This window comes from Carettochelys insculpta, chromosome 29, assembly GCF_033958435.1.
Source record: "Carettochelys insculpta isolate YL-2023 chromosome 29, ASM3395843v1, whole genome shotgun sequence".
Lineage (NCBI taxonomy): Eukaryota > Metazoa > Chordata > Testudines > Carettochelyidae > Carettochelys > Carettochelys insculpta.
Genome location: NC_134165.1, coordinates 8,998,677 through 9,017,199, shown reverse-complemented (window position 1 = coordinate 9,017,199; position 18,523 = coordinate 8,998,677). Strand labels below are relative to the sequence as shown.

Below are 18,523 nucleotides of genomic sequence, written 5' to 3'. Positions count from 1 at the left end.
AGCTGGGAATGAGCGTCAGGGGATGGATTACTTGAGGATTGCCTGTTCGGTTTGTTCACTTGGGGGCACCTGGCATTGGCCAATGTCAGAGGACAGGACGCTGGGCTAGATGGACCTTTGTTCTTATGTTCACAGACCTGGGGTAAGTGGCTGGTCCGTAGGGAGTGGAAATGACCGGACCATTGCTGTGATTTTTGGTGATCTGCATGCTGAAAGAGATGGCAGTTCCCAGGGGGCCTGGCTGTGAGTGACTCCATGGTAGAGCTGTGCCAGTGGCTAAGGAGTTTACACTTAATGGCTGGTGAAAGAGCCACAGAGCACTCACAACCATTTTGGGGTTTGTGCCCTGCTTTCTAACAGTCTGCCCTGAGGCTGCAGCTCATGCTACGCTGCAGGACAGCTGGGCAGGAGGGTTAAGTGAAAGCGCCTGATGGCTCAGGCTGGGTCTGTACCCCCAGTTGTTCAGCTTATGAAAGGTCCATATCTCCAGTCACGCAGCTCACTCCGAGTCAGTTTCCCTGACTGTGCAGCTCACACTGGGTCTGTACCCCTAGTCAAGCTGCTCACACCGGATTCATAACCCCAACCATGTAGCTCACACCTGCTCCGCACCTCCAGTTGTACAGCTCATGCTAGGTTGGTATCTGCAAACGTGCATCTCACAGCGGGTCCCTGCCCTCCACTCCTGGACTTGGGGGTGTGACACAGCCAGAGGGCAGGGAGCTTTGAGGCACTTTTGTATTCCTGAAGCTTAGGACAGGCTGCAAACCTCCCTGGGCAGAGTCAGAGCAGGGGTCCACAAAGCAGGGTGCAGACTCCCTCCGCGGGGGGTGAAATTTCCTAAGAGGAGTGAAGCAGCAGAGTTGGCTGCTGGGTCTCAGGCTCATCCATCTCATTGAACATGTTGAAATCTGTTACTGCTTTTGTCCGCGCACTCACATTCACAGAGCGAGTAACAACACTTTTACATTCTTCAGACTTATTTCCTTACGCAGGCCAAAGGGTTTTCTTCCATATGAACAGGATCGAAATTTCCTTTGGCTTGGATGCCATAAAACAGGAGTCAAGTATCAGAGGCAGCTGTGTTAGTCTGTATCTTTACAAACAATGAGAAGTCCTGTGGCACCTTATGGACTAACAGATGTTTTGGAGCATAAGCTTTCATGGGCAAAGACCTGCTTCGTCAGATGCATGAGTCGGGGGGGGGTTCAGAGGAGGATTTAAAGAAGGGGGGTCCCCCCTTTACTAAGACCCCCTTCTGAACCCCCCCCATGTATCTGATGAAGCAGGTCTTTGCCCACAAAAGCTTGTGATCCAAAATATCTGTTAGTCCATAAGGTGCCACAGGACTTCTTGTTATTCGACAGGAGGTGGAGTGGGGTGGGGGCTGCAAACTGCAGGGATGAAAAGTGGGGCCTGATGTCAAAAGTTAGCTTTCCCCTGAGTTAGAGCCACCTCCAGGGTGTTCTGACTCCATTCTGAGTGCCAAGGAGCAGAGCAGAGGTGGCGTTCAAGGTACCGCAGCCACAGGGCTTTTTTTTTCCTGGTGGAATGCACCAGAATAGAGTTTCCACAGCTTTTGCCATTAGAACACCAGAAAAGTTTTCCCTGCCGGTCCCACAGCAGCGCAGGGACCAGGGCGGGAGACCCTGCCGGTCCCACAGCAGCACGGGGACCAGGGCATTAAAACCAACACCCCAACCCCTATGAGAAATCATCAGACTTGAGTTCCAGCCCCATTTTTTTCTAAAGAGGCAGTGCTTGGCCCTGCCCTGCTCTACCCTCTATTTACAGGCGGCTGTTCCCAGCCTCATCTCAGCCCCTCATGCTGCCAGCACAGCCCATGTGGGACCGAGTGTCCTGGCCCTTCAGATGGCCCAAAACTGCCTCCCCCACCCTACACATCAGCCCTGCTTCCCTGAAGGCTCTCTCCCACCTCCGCCTCGCCTTGCATTCATTGCCCTTCTCTCTGCCATCTTAGGCACTCAGCACTCTAAGGCAGCCAGCTCCTCCTCCTCCCCCTTCCCCCAGCACCTTCTGCCTGCAGGTGGCCCTGCCAGTCAATTCCCCCAGCTCCCTCCAGCACGCAGAGGGCAAGGTGCTGGGAGGGAGTGAGAGCAGGAATGAGGGATGCACACCACCAGCTCCCAGCCAGGGCTGCTCTGCCGGCCTCTGACCCAGGTCCCAGCCACCACAGTCCTGTTCTCAGGGGCTGCTTCCCCATGCCCCTGCCCCCGGGTGGGTCCCAGCCGGTGTTCCCTGCAAGCTGAGCACGGGAGCGATTCAGGTGCCCACCAGCTGCTTAGCAGAGCGCCCACAGCCAGCGGTGTGTGCCTATAGGTGCCGCACATCTTGGTGCACGTAAATTTATTCTGTTCATTTATCACGCCCTCTCCTCTCCCAGACGCTGCCCCTCAGCCCAAGCACATAGCCTGACTCTCTGGGGAGAGCCTGAGTCTTACTTTTAAGTCCCGGTGGGCTTGGCGCCCTGGCTCCTCCTGTGGGATGTCTGTGCTACCTGCACCCTCCTACGCCAACTGACTGGGCAATGTGGAGGGGCACTCGCCCCAACTTCCCTACTACCCCTCCCCCATCCCTCATTTCTCAATTTATTTGAGCCATAAACTCTAACTTTGCTTCTCCAGTTTGGTGGCCTGGGCACCGGGCCAGTGAGGAAAGGGGATAAGCATTAGCTAGTTCCCCCACCTGCTCTGGTTCAGAGCAAAACGGGTATTTGATTAACAAACAGAATGCAAGAACACGCTGCTGCCAGATAAGTTCCTGGAGAATAGGTCAGCCATGGCTGTTAGCCAGAAGGGGCAGGGACGGTGTCCACAGCCTCTGTTTGTGACCGGGGATGGATCGGTGGGAATGGGTGACTGGGAACAGATCACGTGATTCTTCAGCTCATCCCCTGTGAGGGCAGGTCTACACAGCACCGTTATTTAGAAACAACTATCCTAGCGTCTCCACAACTCCCCTGCTATTTTGAAGTAGCTTATTTCAAAATTGGTAAACCTCCTGCTACGAGGAACAGTGCCTGTTCTGAAATAGGGGCTGTTAAGACGGAGTATGGCTCTATTTCAAAATAGGCTCTGTGTGTGCAGACGCTGTAGTTTGAAATAACTCAGGCTGTGTCTACACGTGCTGCTTCTGGAAGAAGTGGCACAGTAATGAGCTATCCAGAAGATGCTAATAAGACATGGATGCATATTTTCTGCACCTCATTAGCATATCGGCACACGGTTCAGCGTCCGGAAGAAGCTGTTCTGGACTCAAAAGTACACATGCAGACGCATGGCCCACGAGGATCTTCTGCAAGGAAACCCTCCTTCCGGAAGCCCCACCTTACCCAAAATTTTGAGGAAGAAGGGGCTTCTGGATGGAGGGTTTCCTTCCAGAAGATCCCCATGGGCCACATGTCTGCATGTGTACTTTGAAGTCCGGAACAACTTCTTCCAGACTCCAAACCATGTGCTGATATGCTAATGAGGCATGGAAAATTTGCATCTGTGCCTCATTAGCATCTTCTGGACGGCTCATTACCATGCCGCAGAAGTGGCACGTGCAGACACAGACTAAGTGCTATTTTGAAATGCATTTTTCGTCCACAGGATGAATGATGGAAGGATTCCAAAAGACATCCTGTATGGTGAGCTAGCCTCTGGCAAAAGACCTCCCGGGCGCCCCCAGTTGCGCTACAAAGATGTCTGCAAGAGAGACCTCAGAGAGGCAGACATCGAGCTGGACAACCGGGAAGAACTAGCAGATGACCGCAGCAGATGGAGGCAGGGGTTACACAAGGGCCTTCAGAAGGGCGAGATGAGGATCAGACAGCTAGCAGAGGAGAAGCGAGCGCACAGAAAGCACACTAAGGACTTGCCAGACACCCACCACATCTGCAAGAGATGCAGCAAGGACTGTCACTCTCGTGTGGGTCTTCATAGTCACAGTAGATGCTGTAAATGAAGTCCTCAGTTGAAAATATAAAGGGCGTGATCCATAGTTTATGCAGACTGAAGGATGCCTACTACTATTTCAAAATAAGCTATGTCAGAATCACTCTTCTGGAATCATTTATTTTGGAATAAGGCTGCTGTGTAGACAGACCCTAAGGCACCTGCCTCTGTCCACTGTCTAAAGACAGGATATCACACTAGATGGACCTTTGGTCTGCCCCAGGGTGGCTGTTCCTATGGTACACCTTTGATCTATCTTTATCGCCTTAAGCCCAACAATCTCACAGCACTTTACAGATACCATTGAATTAACCTGAATAATTGCCCTGGGAGATGATCAATATCATTATCCCCAGGGAACAAGGTGGGGAAAATGGAGGCGCAGAGGGCTAAAGTGACTTGCCCAAGGTCACCCAGCTCGTCAGAGCACAGCTGGGAGCACATGCCGCTCCCTCCCCACAACCTCTCGACCTTCTTCCCCACCCAGAGCCAAGGACAAACCCTCAGCTCCTCCACTCTCATCACTAAACACCACTCCTTTCCCAGAGCCATAACTAGAGCCCAGGGCTACCGAGCCTGTGTTCTGGGCATGGTACAACACGTCTGCCCTCTGTACCCCTGTGGGGGGTGGGCGGGACCTCAGTGCTGCTGCTGTTTCCTGCCCCAGAGTCAGGACTCTGTCCCCTACCCCAGAACTGCTGGCGCTGGGAGTTTTGCTGCTTTCCTTCAGTTGCTGTTTCTAGATCAATGTCCACATCGATTGACCATTGCCATGGAGAACAATAACTACAGGAATGCGACACAGTGCGTACCCGTGTGCGTGTCTTTGGGCACGCACGCAACCGCCACCATGCTTGTGTTCCCAGCTGCGAGAGTGACAGCTCTGGGAAAGATTATGCGTGTGTGTCCACTTGTGCATGTGGAGCAGTGTGTGTGTGTGTGTGCCTGGCTGCAGAAAGCACACGCCAATTGCCAGCCACCCACTCGTCCATCTAGCAGGTTTGAATGAGCCACAGAGGTCAGAGCCACACAATAAGACTCCTCAGGTCGCAGGAAGCCTGTAAGCCCCTGTCTGTGCTGGGACAGGACTCACAAAAGCGTTAGCCCTTGTGATGCCGTGCGACACCCACCCAGTGACATTGACAGTGAGCACCAAGCAACCCCAGCGCTGGCACTGGGACCTGTCACTGCAGTGCCAGGCTGACCTCTGGGCAGGGAGGAACTAGCTCCCTCTGCTCCTTAGAGCTCCTGACCAGGGCTTGTTTAAGCCTCCTGCGGTGCTGCCCTGCTAGAACGCTACCAGACCACCACAGGTGCAGCAACTTGAACCCAACTCCTCAGCCGCTGTCCCTGAGCAGAGGCCCCTTTGCAGCTGCTGGCCTCTTCGCTGAGCTTCAGTTAGAAACTGAACAACACGTTTTTGCCCCTGGACCCATCTGTTCAACGGCGGGTGCCACCCTGCCAGACAGCTTGCGGCAGATCCCTGTTCTCCTCTCCACAGCACACCACACGCAGCAGCACTCACCAAAGGATTGGCCTTTCTCTGCCTCCAGTGTGAGAACAGCATCCACACCGGGAGCTCTGGCTGACCTAGACACAGGCCCAACCTGGCAAATAGGGGTTGGGTGGGAACTGTCTCCAGGGCCAGGTCACCCCAGAATCCCCTTCCTGCAGGAGTGTCGTGCGCCTCACTGTGGAGCAGCAGGTGGCCCAGACCAGGGCTGTCCCTAGAGGGGCGAGGGGCAAGCCCCTCCTGCTCTAGGCCCTGCCTCACCACACCTGTGCCACCCCCGCCATGTCCCAACTCCACCTCTTCCCCCAACCCCAGCCCCTTGCTCTATTCTTACTGCACCCCCTCCCCAACATCCCCTCCCTCAGGAGATGTCAGCTAGGCAACTACCAGGGCCCAGCAACCTCACCTCAGCCCAGGAGTCAGGGGCGCAGAGCACCCTACCCAGCCCCAGCCTGCTGCCCCAAGCTCAGGGCAGCAGGATGGTCTGGGGTCCAGCCTACGACACTCTGCTTCCTGCCACTGCAGAGAGGCAGAGCAACCCAGCTGGGAGATGGCAGCAGAGGGGAGCAGGCTGCTGCACCAATCCGCTTCCCACAGTTCCCACCACTGTGGTGGTTGAGGGAGGGGACACCCCCTGCTGCCACCCTGCACCAGAACCCCAAGTAATCCCCCAGGCTGCCCTGAGCCCCATGGACTGATGTTGATATGGGAGAAGCATCCCATCTATTCGACAGTTGGGGCATCTGCCACAGGACTCCCCAAAGCAAGGGGCCTGGGGCAGCCCACCTGAACCATCCTTTGGAGGGAACAGCTTTGGTCAGGACTTCTGAGACGGGACCCCAGGCTAGCTGGGCCCCTGGACTGACTCACTTCACCATGTCACAGAGGCAGAGAGCAGCCCTGGCTAGATACAGAAGCAGGGAAGCCGGGCTGTTTATTCAGCAGTTCCCCAAGACGTTCAAACATCCTCCCCAGACAGAGCACCGGCATCGGCTGGAAACGCAGACCTGCCTGGTAGCTCGTGGCAGGCCAAGCTCTGGGCTCAGCTCCGCGATCCCTCCCTCTGCCTTCTGACCACACTGCCCAGCCCCAAGTGCCTGGAGGAGGAGCCCCTTCTGAGTCCAGCTTAAAGAGAGCAGCCCTGAACAGAGCCCGGGAAGTGGCTGTCAGCTCTTCGCACACCTGGCCAGCCACCAGTGCGAGGGCAGCGCAATGGGAGCGGGAAAACGCAGAAGGCCAGGCCAGACACATGGGATCAGCACCGAGGCGCATTGCAAGGGCCTTGCAAGCAAAGGCAGAAATGCTCTGTCCTCCCCACTGCTCTGTCAGTCTGACGCCACTGCCCACAGCTCAGGTGGGCTGGGAGCTGCCAGTAGCATCCCAACCCCCACCCCCATCCCTAGCTGAGAAAGCTCCTCTGCTACCCCTTCCGTACATGGGCAGGGAGTGTTAAAGGCGTCCCTTTGAGGAAAGGAGCGGGGGGGTGTATTGGCATCAGATGGAACAGGCCCAGGTCAGGGCCTTTCCCCACCACTCAGTCGGGAGTGGGGGTGGGAACACCCATCAGCTGCCTGGGATTAATCAGCAGACTGTTGTTGTAGCAAAGAAAAAGGTGCTCTGCAGTATCAGAGTAGGCTCAGCCCAGCACTGAGGACTGGAAAGGGCCACTCGAGGGCAGGAAGCCACTAGCCCGGGGCTGGAGCTGGGAAAGGGGCAACTACCATGTCAGGGCTGTTACTCAGCAGCTAGGTGGGCAGGGCTGGGGCCAGCTGCCAAGGGAGGGTGTCAGCCCAGCAGGCAGGATTGTGAAGGGCACAGAGACACGATGGGAGGGCCTGGCCCGGCCCAGGGATCGCATTTAGGCCCCAGCCTGACGTCAGATTCGCTGAGCGCAGTCCTCTCCGCTCTAAGCGCCGTGATTGCCCACAACCTCCTGAGGCCAGGGCAGGTGGCCGGGCCAAGTCTGGCCTGGGTAGACCAGGTCCAGCTGGGCTCCCACTCCCTGCCAGCAGTGTGGTGGGGCCCTGCTGCCCCGAGATCGCTGAGCATCGCTCCAGACGGGGTGTCTCCTCACCAGTTTCACACACACCCCAAGGCCTCCGGGAGGACTGGCTCTGCCCCAGTGACTCCCACCGAACGGGAGCAAGCTGTAGGGTGAGGGGTAGAAGGCCCCCTGCTCCCGCAGCCCGAGGATCCCCTCTCCCCCAGTCCATGCCTCAATATCAGCCAACCTCCGGAAAGCCCATGTTACCCTGGGGCCATGCTGGGGCAGAGGCAGGCTTGGGCCAGTGGTGGGGTCTGCACAGCGGCGCTGTTGGCATAGACAAATCTGAAGCAATAAGCCAGGGGCGGGGGGGGCTGGTTCTGCTCTGAGCTGCACCTGCAGGACCCTGGTGTCACAGGGCTGTGTCTGATGAGCCAATGCGGGGAGAAGGAAGGAGCAAAGGGACCGTGAACAGCAGCGTCCCTGCAAGAGCCAAGCAGCAGAGAGGAGCCAGGGGTGCTGCTCAGAGGTGTGGTGGTTGCAGAGGACCCTGGAGAACCTCTCCCAGCCCAGTCAGGCTGCAGCACACCAGGCCCAGGCACAATTTGGGCCCCGTGTCTGAGGGAGCTAACAACAGGGCCTGCAGGAACCAGCTGGGCTGGCAGCACTGGCAGGAAGGAAGGGATGGGGGTGCTGCTGCCAGGAAGGGCTGAACCCTGCAGCTTCTCACAGGGACAGCTGTGGCCTCCTTCCATCCTGTAGTATGTGCTGATTGGCCAGGGGTGAGCTGGGGACCAAGGGCAGAATGGCAAGGCCAGAGAGAGTTGGGGCAATGTGAGGTGGCAGAATTGGGATGGGACAGGGCTGAGTGGAGACAGTCCCCACCCCACACACACATCTCCCACCCCCATCCCCTGGGCAGCACTTTTAACTCAGCCCCTGTGGCCAGGTTTGTTCCTGCCCAGGGCACTCACTGACCCCGTGAGAGCAGTCTTGGGAATTCAGTGCAGTCGCCAGGTTTTGCTGATCCTCCAAACTAGCCTAAGAACGACCCCCCCACCCCCCCCGTCAGAGACCAAGCAGTGAGCCCCACCTAGATCACAGGCTTGTTCAGCTTCAGACTTGGGCAGGGAGCGTGGCCACAGGCAGGGCAGCGGGAGACCCGTTCACCCCCAGGCCTGGGCAGGGAGCAGGGCCGTGGGCAGGGCAGCAGGAGACCCGTTCAGCCCCAGGCCTGGGCAGGGAGCAGGGCCGTGGGCAGGGCAGCAGGAGACCCACAGAGCGCCAGGCCTGGACAGGGTGTGTAAAAGCGGAGGGAGGGGCTGGAGGCTCATTCGGAGCTAGGCCCAGGCAGGACTTGAGGTGGCCAAAGGGCAGAAGGCCCATTAGCACCAGCCCAGGGCAGAGTTCATAAGTGCAGGGGCCAGCCTGGGGGATGGAAATTCAGTAACCCAGGGCCCCAGCTGGTGTGGGTGTGCTGGGGGGGCACTCGCTCGCAGTGCCTCTGCTCCCAGCGCCTAGAGCCGGCTCCGTCTACCTCCTTCTCAGCAGCAAATCCACTCAGAGAAAGTAGAATAAAAATAAACCTGCAACTAAAATACCTGCGGGGGAGGGGAGCTGCTGGCCCTGGCACCGTGCCCGCCACGCAGCCAGAGAGTTCCCAGCCCCCTTCCCTCTGCTGGCAGCCACGCACCTGCGCAGCGTCTGCTCCCAGCGCGGCACCTGCTAAATGAGACGTCTCCAGTGCTAAGCTGCGTAATCGCCCATCTGTGCAGGAGCTCACAAACTGAACTGAACTCAGAGCCTCGTCACTGACTGCCTCATCGGCTCCATCAGCGCCGGGCCCAGTCCCAGCCCCAGCCCCAGCCGAGGGGTGACCTGGGGCTGCGGGGGGCAGGGGTAGCAGGGGGCTGCAGGACACGAGTGAACATTCCCATTCGCTGCTCTGTGGAGCCACTTCCGAACCGTTAATTCTCTTTGTTTCTAATTCCTGCTGCATTTAATATGCACAAAGGGCTGCGGGGCAGGCAGGGGGGAAGCACAGCTGGGTAAGGGCAGGTGTACTGCAGTGCTCGCACGTCTGACACACCGCTGGGTAATGCTCTCAATCCCCAACCACCCAGAATCACGGCCCTCTGCTTCCCCCACCAGGGCTCCCCTCCCCCACTGCTCCTCTGTCCAGAACCACAGCCCCAGGAACCCCCCCCACACAGCTGTCACGGCTCCTCGGTCATGACCAGCACCCCTGCTCTGCGCTCTCCACATGCAGCGCTGCCGATGTCTCTTCAATCTGACCTGCATCACCTCTGTGGCCCTGTCTACACAAGAGAGGCCTGCTTTAAAACTTGCCCTCTAACCCATTTTTCAACCCAGGGTGGCCAGGGCAGGCCATAGCTTTATTGCACATCGGCCAGACAGGAGGACCCCTGCAGGGAGCCTACACGCCACTCAACTCCCCACAGAGGTGCCAGCGGGACTGGAGCAATACCTAGGCCCATGTGCCCTGAGCTTCACCATGACCAGTCCAGGGTATGCTGGAGAATTCAGAAAGTTTCTAGTCAGCCCTGCCAACCCCTGGGTGCCAAATACCTCGCACCACAGGCTAGACAGGCCAAGGAGGGCAGGTTCAGGGATAATGCTTAAAGGAGAGCAGGTTTTGGCCTCTCATTCCAGCCTCCTCCCCTGAAATGTCCCCTAGTGTGCCTGGGAAACCGCCTGCAGTAACTCTCTGTGCAGGAACTCGCCTTTTCCTGCACATCATCCCTCTGGGCTGGGGCTGAACAGAGCGCACTGTGACCTGGAAAGATCTCAGGCTTGGTTACACACAAAGGACAAACAGAGAGCTGAGCAGGGGAGGAGAGGACAAGATGGGAACAAAGCATAACCCTGAGAAGGAATAAGTCTCTCCGATCCTTGCCAGAGGACAGGCAGAGCGAGAGGTCATCCAGAATGGGGCTGAGCTAACAGGGACCAGGTTCCATAGCCATGTAGTGCGTCGACCCCAAGGAACGGGCACACCCAGCTCAGAAATGCAGCCACCTTGAACAGCCACACAGGGATCTGCACCTCAGCCATGGCGTCAGAGAGCTCCGTTGTCCCCAGAAGCTAGAAAACCTGCATTCACTTACCGCTGCCCTAGGACAGTATAGGAAGCTGAATTGCAAATCTGGGGTGACACTGGACCGTGGCCAGGCCTCCAGGCTAATGCCCCAGGTCACAGCAAACCAGCCCTGCTCCCTAACATCCTTAGCATGCGGTGTGGATTGTGAAAGTTCCTGGAGTCCCTGTGTGTAGGCACTGGCCAGTGCAGGCGGGGGGTGGGGGGGCAGTCAGAGACCCCCACCGGGGATGTCTGTGTCAGCAGCCTCCATAAAGAAGTCCTGCTGGCAGCACTGCCACACCAGAGCTGGGGACGAGGGACTATCGCTGGAGCTGGAGGCTGCTGACCCCAGGGCTTAGGCTGCTTTGAACCAGCACTGGCCAGGGCCATTCCACATAACTCACCAGCTCACAAAGCCCAGGGGCAGCACCTATACCTCTAGGGCCCCAGCTCCAGCTCAGTCCCAGGCCTTTACCGCCACACCTGCTTGGTGGCCCAGACCAGAAGTGAGTTGTGACAGGTCTCAGCCCAGTTCTGCCACACACCTTCTCTTGCCACAGCCAGCACATCAGGCAGAGGTTGTTACTGGCACTGGAGCTGTGGGCAACTAGGTGCTCCCGCCTGGGCAGTCTCAGCTCTGCTGAAAGAGCTCAGCCTCCAGACTCCTTCATCCAAGGAGTCGTTCACACGGGGGCTGAGTTCTATGGGGACGTTTGCTTGGCACTTAAGTAACCAAAGGGCACAAAAGGGGCCGAGTGCAGTGTGAATTTGCACCAGCTCCCAAAGCAAAAGGTGGAAGCTGCAGCCGTTGCTGTTCGTTACTCGGAGAAAGCAAACCTGGGTCAGCGGCTTGCGTTGCAAATCAGAGCGTTCACCTTGGCAGTAAGCCAGACACCAGCACTGAGCCAACAGCACATTAGCATTCATTAGCATGTGCTCTCTGATTGGCTGCTGGCATTGGTGTGCAAAGCCCAGGGCAGGGCAGGGCTGTGCTCCACACACTGCGCAGGTTGGTTCTGGTGCTTGTTCGAAGGCTGCTGCGCTGTGACCAGTGCCCGGGCAGTGAACAGTGCCTGGGGCAGGGCTGGTCCTGGATATCCCACAGCACCCCAGGCAAATCTACATGTCTGTCCCCACAGACACCCCTCAATCTGTGCAATGGTTTTATCCTGCTGCCCACCAGCACTGAGTCCAGACGCCTTCTATGTACAATCCATAGCAGAAGCCAAGGCCCTAGAAGCCATCATGAAGCCTCTGGCTCCGCCCGCAAGCATCAGACCACTGCTCGGTAGAATGTTTGGCTTGGTTTTCCGTGGGGATGGGGGTTCCCTTGGAAACCCAGCCCAAGAAGTAAGCTGACTCGGAGCGAGCGGGGAGGGGGGTGCATGGCAAACAGGGACGAGCAGGGGAGCTCCCCGGGGACAGCGCGCACAGCTGCTTGCAGCACAGACCGTGGCACTGTGACGGGTGGACAGGGGTTGGAGTCTGCACACAGCCTGGTGGGGGTGGGCACCAAAGATGGGGTAAAAGCAGCGCAGAGTGGTCCTGATGAGACACAAACTCACAAGCCTGCTCCTGTTTAGTGCTAGCAAACCTGGAGAGGGCATCCAGGGTCCCAGGCCTGAGGAGCCCTCTGCTGACTGTCCCCTCCTGCCCAGGGGCCAAATAGGAATTGCTGTTGTTTTACTTTGAGTCGTAGCTGATGTCACCTCCCTGCCAGCTGTAGTCCAATGACCCCTACTCAGCCATGCTGAACCACTGGGGGAGACTGCACCAGGGCTAGTGCCTACAGGACCCTGCAAATCACCAGTCCCCTGGTGTGCAGCTACCACCACAGAGGTTTGGCTACCCCAGCACCAGCAGCTGTATCACCACAGCAGTATTGGCCAGCAGCTTCCACTTCTCCTCCAGAGAACCCCCCTCTTTGCATGCTAATGCAGGGACGGCTGAAGGTGTGAAAGGCAATGGGCCAGCCTCTCACTACAGAGCGAGAACAGCCCAGCAAAGTCCTCCCCCTGCAGCCACCACTGCACCCTTCTCATACAGAACCCCATCATCACTTCGCACACTCCAGATCCCCAGAAACCACTCTGCCCCAAGACAACACCTCTAAGCTCTCTGCATCCTCTATGGAGGGCAGGCGCCACCCCTCCCTACAGCCTGCAGCCAAGCCCCTCCCAGCACCCCTGTGTCACTGACTGGAGACACGGGGCTCCGGTGTCAACATTCAAATGGCCACAGCGATTTGAGTGACACAGAGGCTCGAACAATGGATCTTGCTTCCCAACCTTTAACCCCTGACAACTGTGCTGGTGCCCCTCAGGCCCAGCTCACAGCCTCTGCTAACCCAGTCCGGGGCCCCTCATTCACCATGCATATGGCTCTGCTAATGCCCCACAAGACTGATATGCAGCCCCCTGCTAATACCTCAGCCCTGGGCTCCCCTCCCACAGCTCCGCTGTGCCCCTCCACTGAGACCTGTGTTCCCTGGTCCCCAGCAGATGGGCTTGGCTGATGTTGCAGTGTTTAGGGTCATGCTGCTGCTGTCATTGAGTGACCGTGGGGTCCTGCATTGCTGCTGGGGGGAACTAGACCCCAGCACATCAGGGAAGGACCAACAACTAAGCAGGGACTGTTCTGGGAGCTTGCTGGAGAGGCTGTGACCTGCCTTTGCTGGGGCTCAGCACCTTGAGGCTGGGAGGAAAATCTGGCTGAAGCATCACAGCTTCATTGCCTCAGCAGGAGACAAAACCAACCCCAAAAGCGGCTCAGGGTAGCAGGGAGAGGCTCTTCCAGCATGCACCAGCTCCTCCCACCAATGAGTTGCTGCCTTTGGCTTTCCAGGTGGTGCTGCTCCCCACAGGCCCTGGGAGGCTCCTGGTTGGAGTCTCTGCTGCAAACGCTCGGGACAAGGGGTCAAATTGGGCAATCAGGTAATTGTGCTGCCCCCAGGCTTTGCCCTCAAAGTCCTGCCTACAATGCCCCATGAGACTGCACAGAGCCCTCCTTCCACAACACCACCATCCTCCCCCTTCCTCTGCTGCTTTACCCACCAGCGAGCAGTGCTGACATGGATGGAAACCATTGTAATTACGCTCCACCTGGTAACCCCCTCGGGAACAGAGTCCGCTCTCACCAAGCGGCTGTACTGAGGTCCCTGCCGATTAGTGACACTTGGCGAACACATCATTGTGGCTCTGAGGAGAGCAGGGGTTGGCACTCCCCAGGAGACACTCACAGCCCCAGAGTGCCGTGAATTGGCCTGGGAGGGTCCCAGCACTGGAGTCAGATGCCCCAGGGGTCTGGCTGCTTGGCGCTGGACTCCCTGCATCACACCAGCTCATCACCCTGCCCACGTTCCTTAGCTGATGCTCTCAAACCCTGCAGTTCCCAGCGTGATGCACAGTGCCTGGGAGGTTTGCGCAGAAGCATGCCAGTGCTCAGTGCACGAGGCAGGGTTACTTGGCACAGCACCGCAGACTCCACAGGGTGCCTGGCAGCCCACACTGCCTTATCCGGTGCCACACTTCCTGCTCCCCAGTAGGGCCTGGCCTTGCCTCGTTCTGCCCACACCCAGCCTCTTGCTTTGCTCCCCCCACCCAAATCCTCCAGTGGTGGCACTGGCAGGCTCACACTCAGCTCCCCTCCTCCTGGGAAGCTGGCAGGTCGGCATCTTCCAACAGACTCCCTCCCAACCCCCGCCCCCACTGCCCACAGACCCCTGCCTATGGCCTACTCCCACCCCCCAGCCCCAGAGAGGGATTCTGCAGCTCTGCCTTGGGGACAAAGAGGGGAGAATAGGGAGCCAGGTCCCTCTCCCCGCCCATTTGTCTCAACAGCAAAGCTCTGCAAAGGGGATGGAAGTGTGATGACAAAGCCAGTGCTCTGGTCTCCCAGTGGCCTTGTGCTAGGCCCTTGACACTCAGCAGCTCCATTGCTCTTGGCAAGGGACGGGGAAGTCTCTATAGCTGCTGGGGGCTCCACACTCCTGGAGCTCTGTCCCATTGTTCTTTATGCACATCGATGAGCCCTGCCTGTGATGTCATGGATGCCATCAACAGACAGGGTAACTGAGGCACAGACAGGGGCTGGGACTCATTCAGCATCACACAGAAAGTCAGTGGCCAAGCCAGAAACAGATCACACAATTCCTGACTCCCTGGTGCCCCCTGCTCAATCCCCTGGACCTCACTGCTTTCCTGGAAACGGAAATTCAAGCCTGGACTCCTGCCTCCCACTCACCTCACTCAAACCCACTAGACCTTCTCAAGGGGTGACTCACTCATAGTGTGTAAACACCTGCTTGGGGAGCAGATGCTCAACAATAGGTTCTCTGATCTAACAAAGGGCGAGCAGGCGACAAAGGCTGGAAGCTGAAGATAGACAAATTCAGACAGGGGAAAAAAAAAAGGCACAACCCTTTCCCAGAAGGCAATGAGCCTGGAACAACTTCCCACCAGCTGGGGTGGGCTCTCCGGCACATCAAAACGGGCTGGTTTTGAAGTAGCTCTGCTGGGAATGAATTCAGGGAAGTTCTGCACCAGAGCTCACGCTGTGATCACACGGGGGCTTTCCACTCAATCCCAGCTCTCACCTCTCCCAGAAAGACTCTCGGCCCAGACGGTGCGGAGGAGTGGGAGGGTGGAAGCACCTATTCCTAGCTCAGCAAAGCAGCTCCACGAGAGGAGGGGTGAGAAAGGTGCCATTTCCACTCTCTGCCTAGCATTTTAACCCTGGCAGCAGTTTCCCAGCCCCCGCCCTGGCTGCTGCCGGCGAGATGCTACAGCAGCTCCAGAGAGCCGCGCTGCACATGAGCTGTGTGGCAACGACACAGATGGTGCTGGGCAGCCTTTCGCTCCTCTGGGAGGTGACAGTAAGACACTCAGTGCTGAGACGACCTGTGTCTGCCATCACAATCCCACGCATTTGGGCTCCCCAGCATCATCCTGCTGGTGGAAACACAGGCCATGAAGATGTCCTGCTGGGTCTGCCGTCCCCAGAGCCATGAGGAAAACACACAAGCTTCAGTCCTGGAGCCTATTAAGATGCTCAGCCCGGCACAGGGAGTCACTGGACTGCAATTCGTGTAAGAAGTCTCTGCTCCTGCCTCTCCACACAAAGCAGGATGGAAAAGGCTCAGCTGGGTTCAGTGCTGCCTGCCGGTCTGGGACCAGATCCTGAAACTCCTCCAGTTGGCCCCAGATCTGGGGTCAGAGAAATCCCCTGTGCCCCACACTTCTATCCCCTTGGTCCGGTCCCCTCCCAGTCCCAGGAGAGAGGCCCCAGGTGAGCGCTGCCAAGTCAGGCCTCTCCCAGTTGGGAGACCACCTTAGGAACCAAGTTTGGTTTATTGAATGAAGGACTCTTACTTTCTGCTTCGTTGTCTTCTGGCTCTGGAGCTTTTCGCTTGTGCTCAGGTCATGTTTTCAAGCTTTTCTCTCCAACCAGCAGGGCCAGAAGCTCACCCCTGTTCTAGCCCTGTACTTCCCACAAACAACACTGCTACTGTCCCCGACCTCTGCCTCTGCTATCTTTTCCCTGGAGCGCCCCCAGCTCCAACTGTCCCTTGATCCTTACCCACAGTCACCAGTTTTCCCATCCCTGGTGTGCCCCCAGCTCTGTTGGAGCCCCTCAATCCTGGTGCACAGCCCGGTGCTTATCCCATCCCTGAAATGCCCGCAGCTCGACTCCCTTAGGTCCTGACCCATATCTCTCTGCTAAGCCTGTCCTAGGCTTTCTACACCCTGTGTTACTACTGCACCATGAAAGTCCCGACCTGCCCTTTGCCATTTCTTCCCAAGGTCTCCCTTGACACACAATCCCTGTTGCTGCCCAAAGGGGGATGCTGGCCAACGGAATTAGGAGGCTGCTGCAAGGCGGTCACGTGGAGATCGCCTGGTCGATTGCTCGAGGCCATTGGCCCCACGAACGGAGCCAGAATCCAGGCTCCTAAAGGTGCATTCACCTCTCCAGCCGTGTGCTGATCCCGCCGGCCAGCACAGCCAGGCTGGGCCAGCCCCGCCCCAGCCCCCACCAGCAGCTTCATGCAGGACCACAGAGCACCTGGGCCACGGGACTGAGTCAGGCTAGACCCGGCCAGGCCAGGTGCTGCTCTCAGCTGAGTCACTCACCACTCCGGGCTCCCTCGGGCAGGGGCTGCTGAGTGGAGTGTAGCGAGACACCCGCCCCCCATCCCACCCTCTAGAGGATCTGGGTGGGAGACGCTGGCCTGGCCACCAAGCCAGGCTGGGGCAGCCCAAGGGAAGCGCTGGCAAGGTGAGCTGCAGCAAAGCTGCCGGGGGTGGGGGGAGGTGCTAACACCCCCACACCTGGCACAAGGGTCCCCAGCCCAGACAATGCACATCCCTGCGCCCCGCCCAACACCAACCGACACAGCACCTTGGACACCCCGTCCGGCCCGGCCGCCACTCAGACCCCGGCGACCCCCGCAGACCTGGGGGCCCGACCCGGGCAGCGGTTCCCTCCGAGCGGCCGCTGCCAGACCCCAGCCCGGCTCCGCCGCCCCCCGCCACCCGCGGGCTCCCCTGGGCGCCGCGCCCCGGCCCCACCTGCTCGGCGGCCTCGGGGTCCAGATGCGGCTCCAGCAGCGGGACGGTGAACTGGATCCTGCGGGGGCTGTTGGGCTCCATGGCCGGGGGCTCCAGCGCGGCTCGCCCGGGCACAGCGGCAGGGGGCGGAGGACGCGCCCTGCGCTCGGCCCCCCTCGGCTGCCCGCTCGCCCGGCCGGGCTCCGCTCGGCGTCGGAGCAGCTGCTGGGGCGCTGGAGGAACCGCCGGTGCCTATTGGCTGCTCGGGCGCGGCCCGCCGCCCCCTCCCTCCGCCACACGCTTCCCGGAGCGTTAACCCTGCGCCTCCCAGCCGGGCCGCGCCCCGCCGTGCCCAGCAGCTCCGCGGGGGTGCCCAGCAGCTCCGCGGGGGCGCCCGGCAGCCGCGCGTCTGGGCGCGCCGGATCGGGCCCCACCTCCAGCGGGTTCCGTCTCCGCTCGGGAGGCGTTGGCGGAGCGGGCGCCCCGGCTGCGGCGCAAGGGGCCGGTGTAACATGAGCCGGAGCCAGCAGCTGGGGAGACAACGAGCCCTGGGCTGGAGGAAGAGCCGCCCCAGAGCCCGGGTCATCGAGCCGGGCGCAGGCGGCCCCGCAACTGCCCTGCGGAGGAGCCAGGTGCTGTTTGCGGATAACTTTCTTTATCGCCCTGTCTGGTCAAATCTCGCCGGTGTCTGTCACTGATTTGCCCCCCCACACACACACACAAGGAGGGGGGCAGATGTGGGTTTGAAATTCCACCAAATTGTTTACAAAAGCAAACGAGAGCAAACAATGGACACGCCTGAGTCTGGTGTTGCCCAGACCCCTTCTGTCAACCAAAATGAATGGGGGCGGGGAGGGCTGGACCGGACCCTTTTGGTTTGTCCACCAGACTGAAAAATCCATTATTCATGGATGCTGCCAACATCCTGGGACACCCCCATCCAGGCCAGGCCAGTCTATGTTTTCCCCTATCCAGTGCCCTGGCACTGTCTGGTCACAGGGCACGCCATAGAATCATAGAACATTAGGGTTGGAAGAGACCTCAGTAAGCCATCTAGTCTTGCCCCCTGCTCAAAGCAGGTCCGCCCCCAATTAAATCATTCCAGACAGGCCTTAAAAATCTCTAAGGATGGAGACTCCACCACCTCCCTAGCTAAACTCGTTCAGTGCTTCACTACCTTCCTAGTGAGGTCATTCTTGGCAGTGTCATTGCTGAAGAAGTAGAATGGGGTAGCAGTCCCCAGCCTTCATCAGCCTGAGCAGACACTCCTTCACATCCTGAATTCTAGCTCCAAGCATGCTTCTCGAGTTTCCTGGCCTGGATGATGGATGATTCCACCCTGCTGAGGAGGGAGTCCCTGACCATCACAACCTTGGGAACAGCGGTGGTAGAACCCCCACCCTGAGGACAATGCATCCC

At 58.6% G+C, this 18,523-nt stretch overlaps 1 protein-coding gene across 2 annotated transcripts in view; it reads right to left on the bottom strand.

Moving 5' to 3' along the window:
• PPP1R1A (protein phosphatase 1 regulatory inhibitor subunit 1A) overlaps positions 1 to 17,523 on the bottom strand; it is a 56,237-nt gene extending 38,714 nt beyond the window's left edge. Inside the window, exon 1 of one of the 2 annotated variants that reach the window (XM_074979927.1) lies at positions 17,126 to 17,523. In XM_074979927.1, the coding sequence (XP_074836028.1) occupies positions 17,126 to 17,206 (81 nt within the window). In that variant the 5' untranslated portion in view covers positions 17,207 to 17,523. The remainder of the gene's footprint in view (positions 1 to 17,125) is intronic. The other variant, XM_074979926.1, reaches the window with a different exon arrangement.
• Positions 17,524 to 18,523: the final 1,000 nt, after the last annotated feature.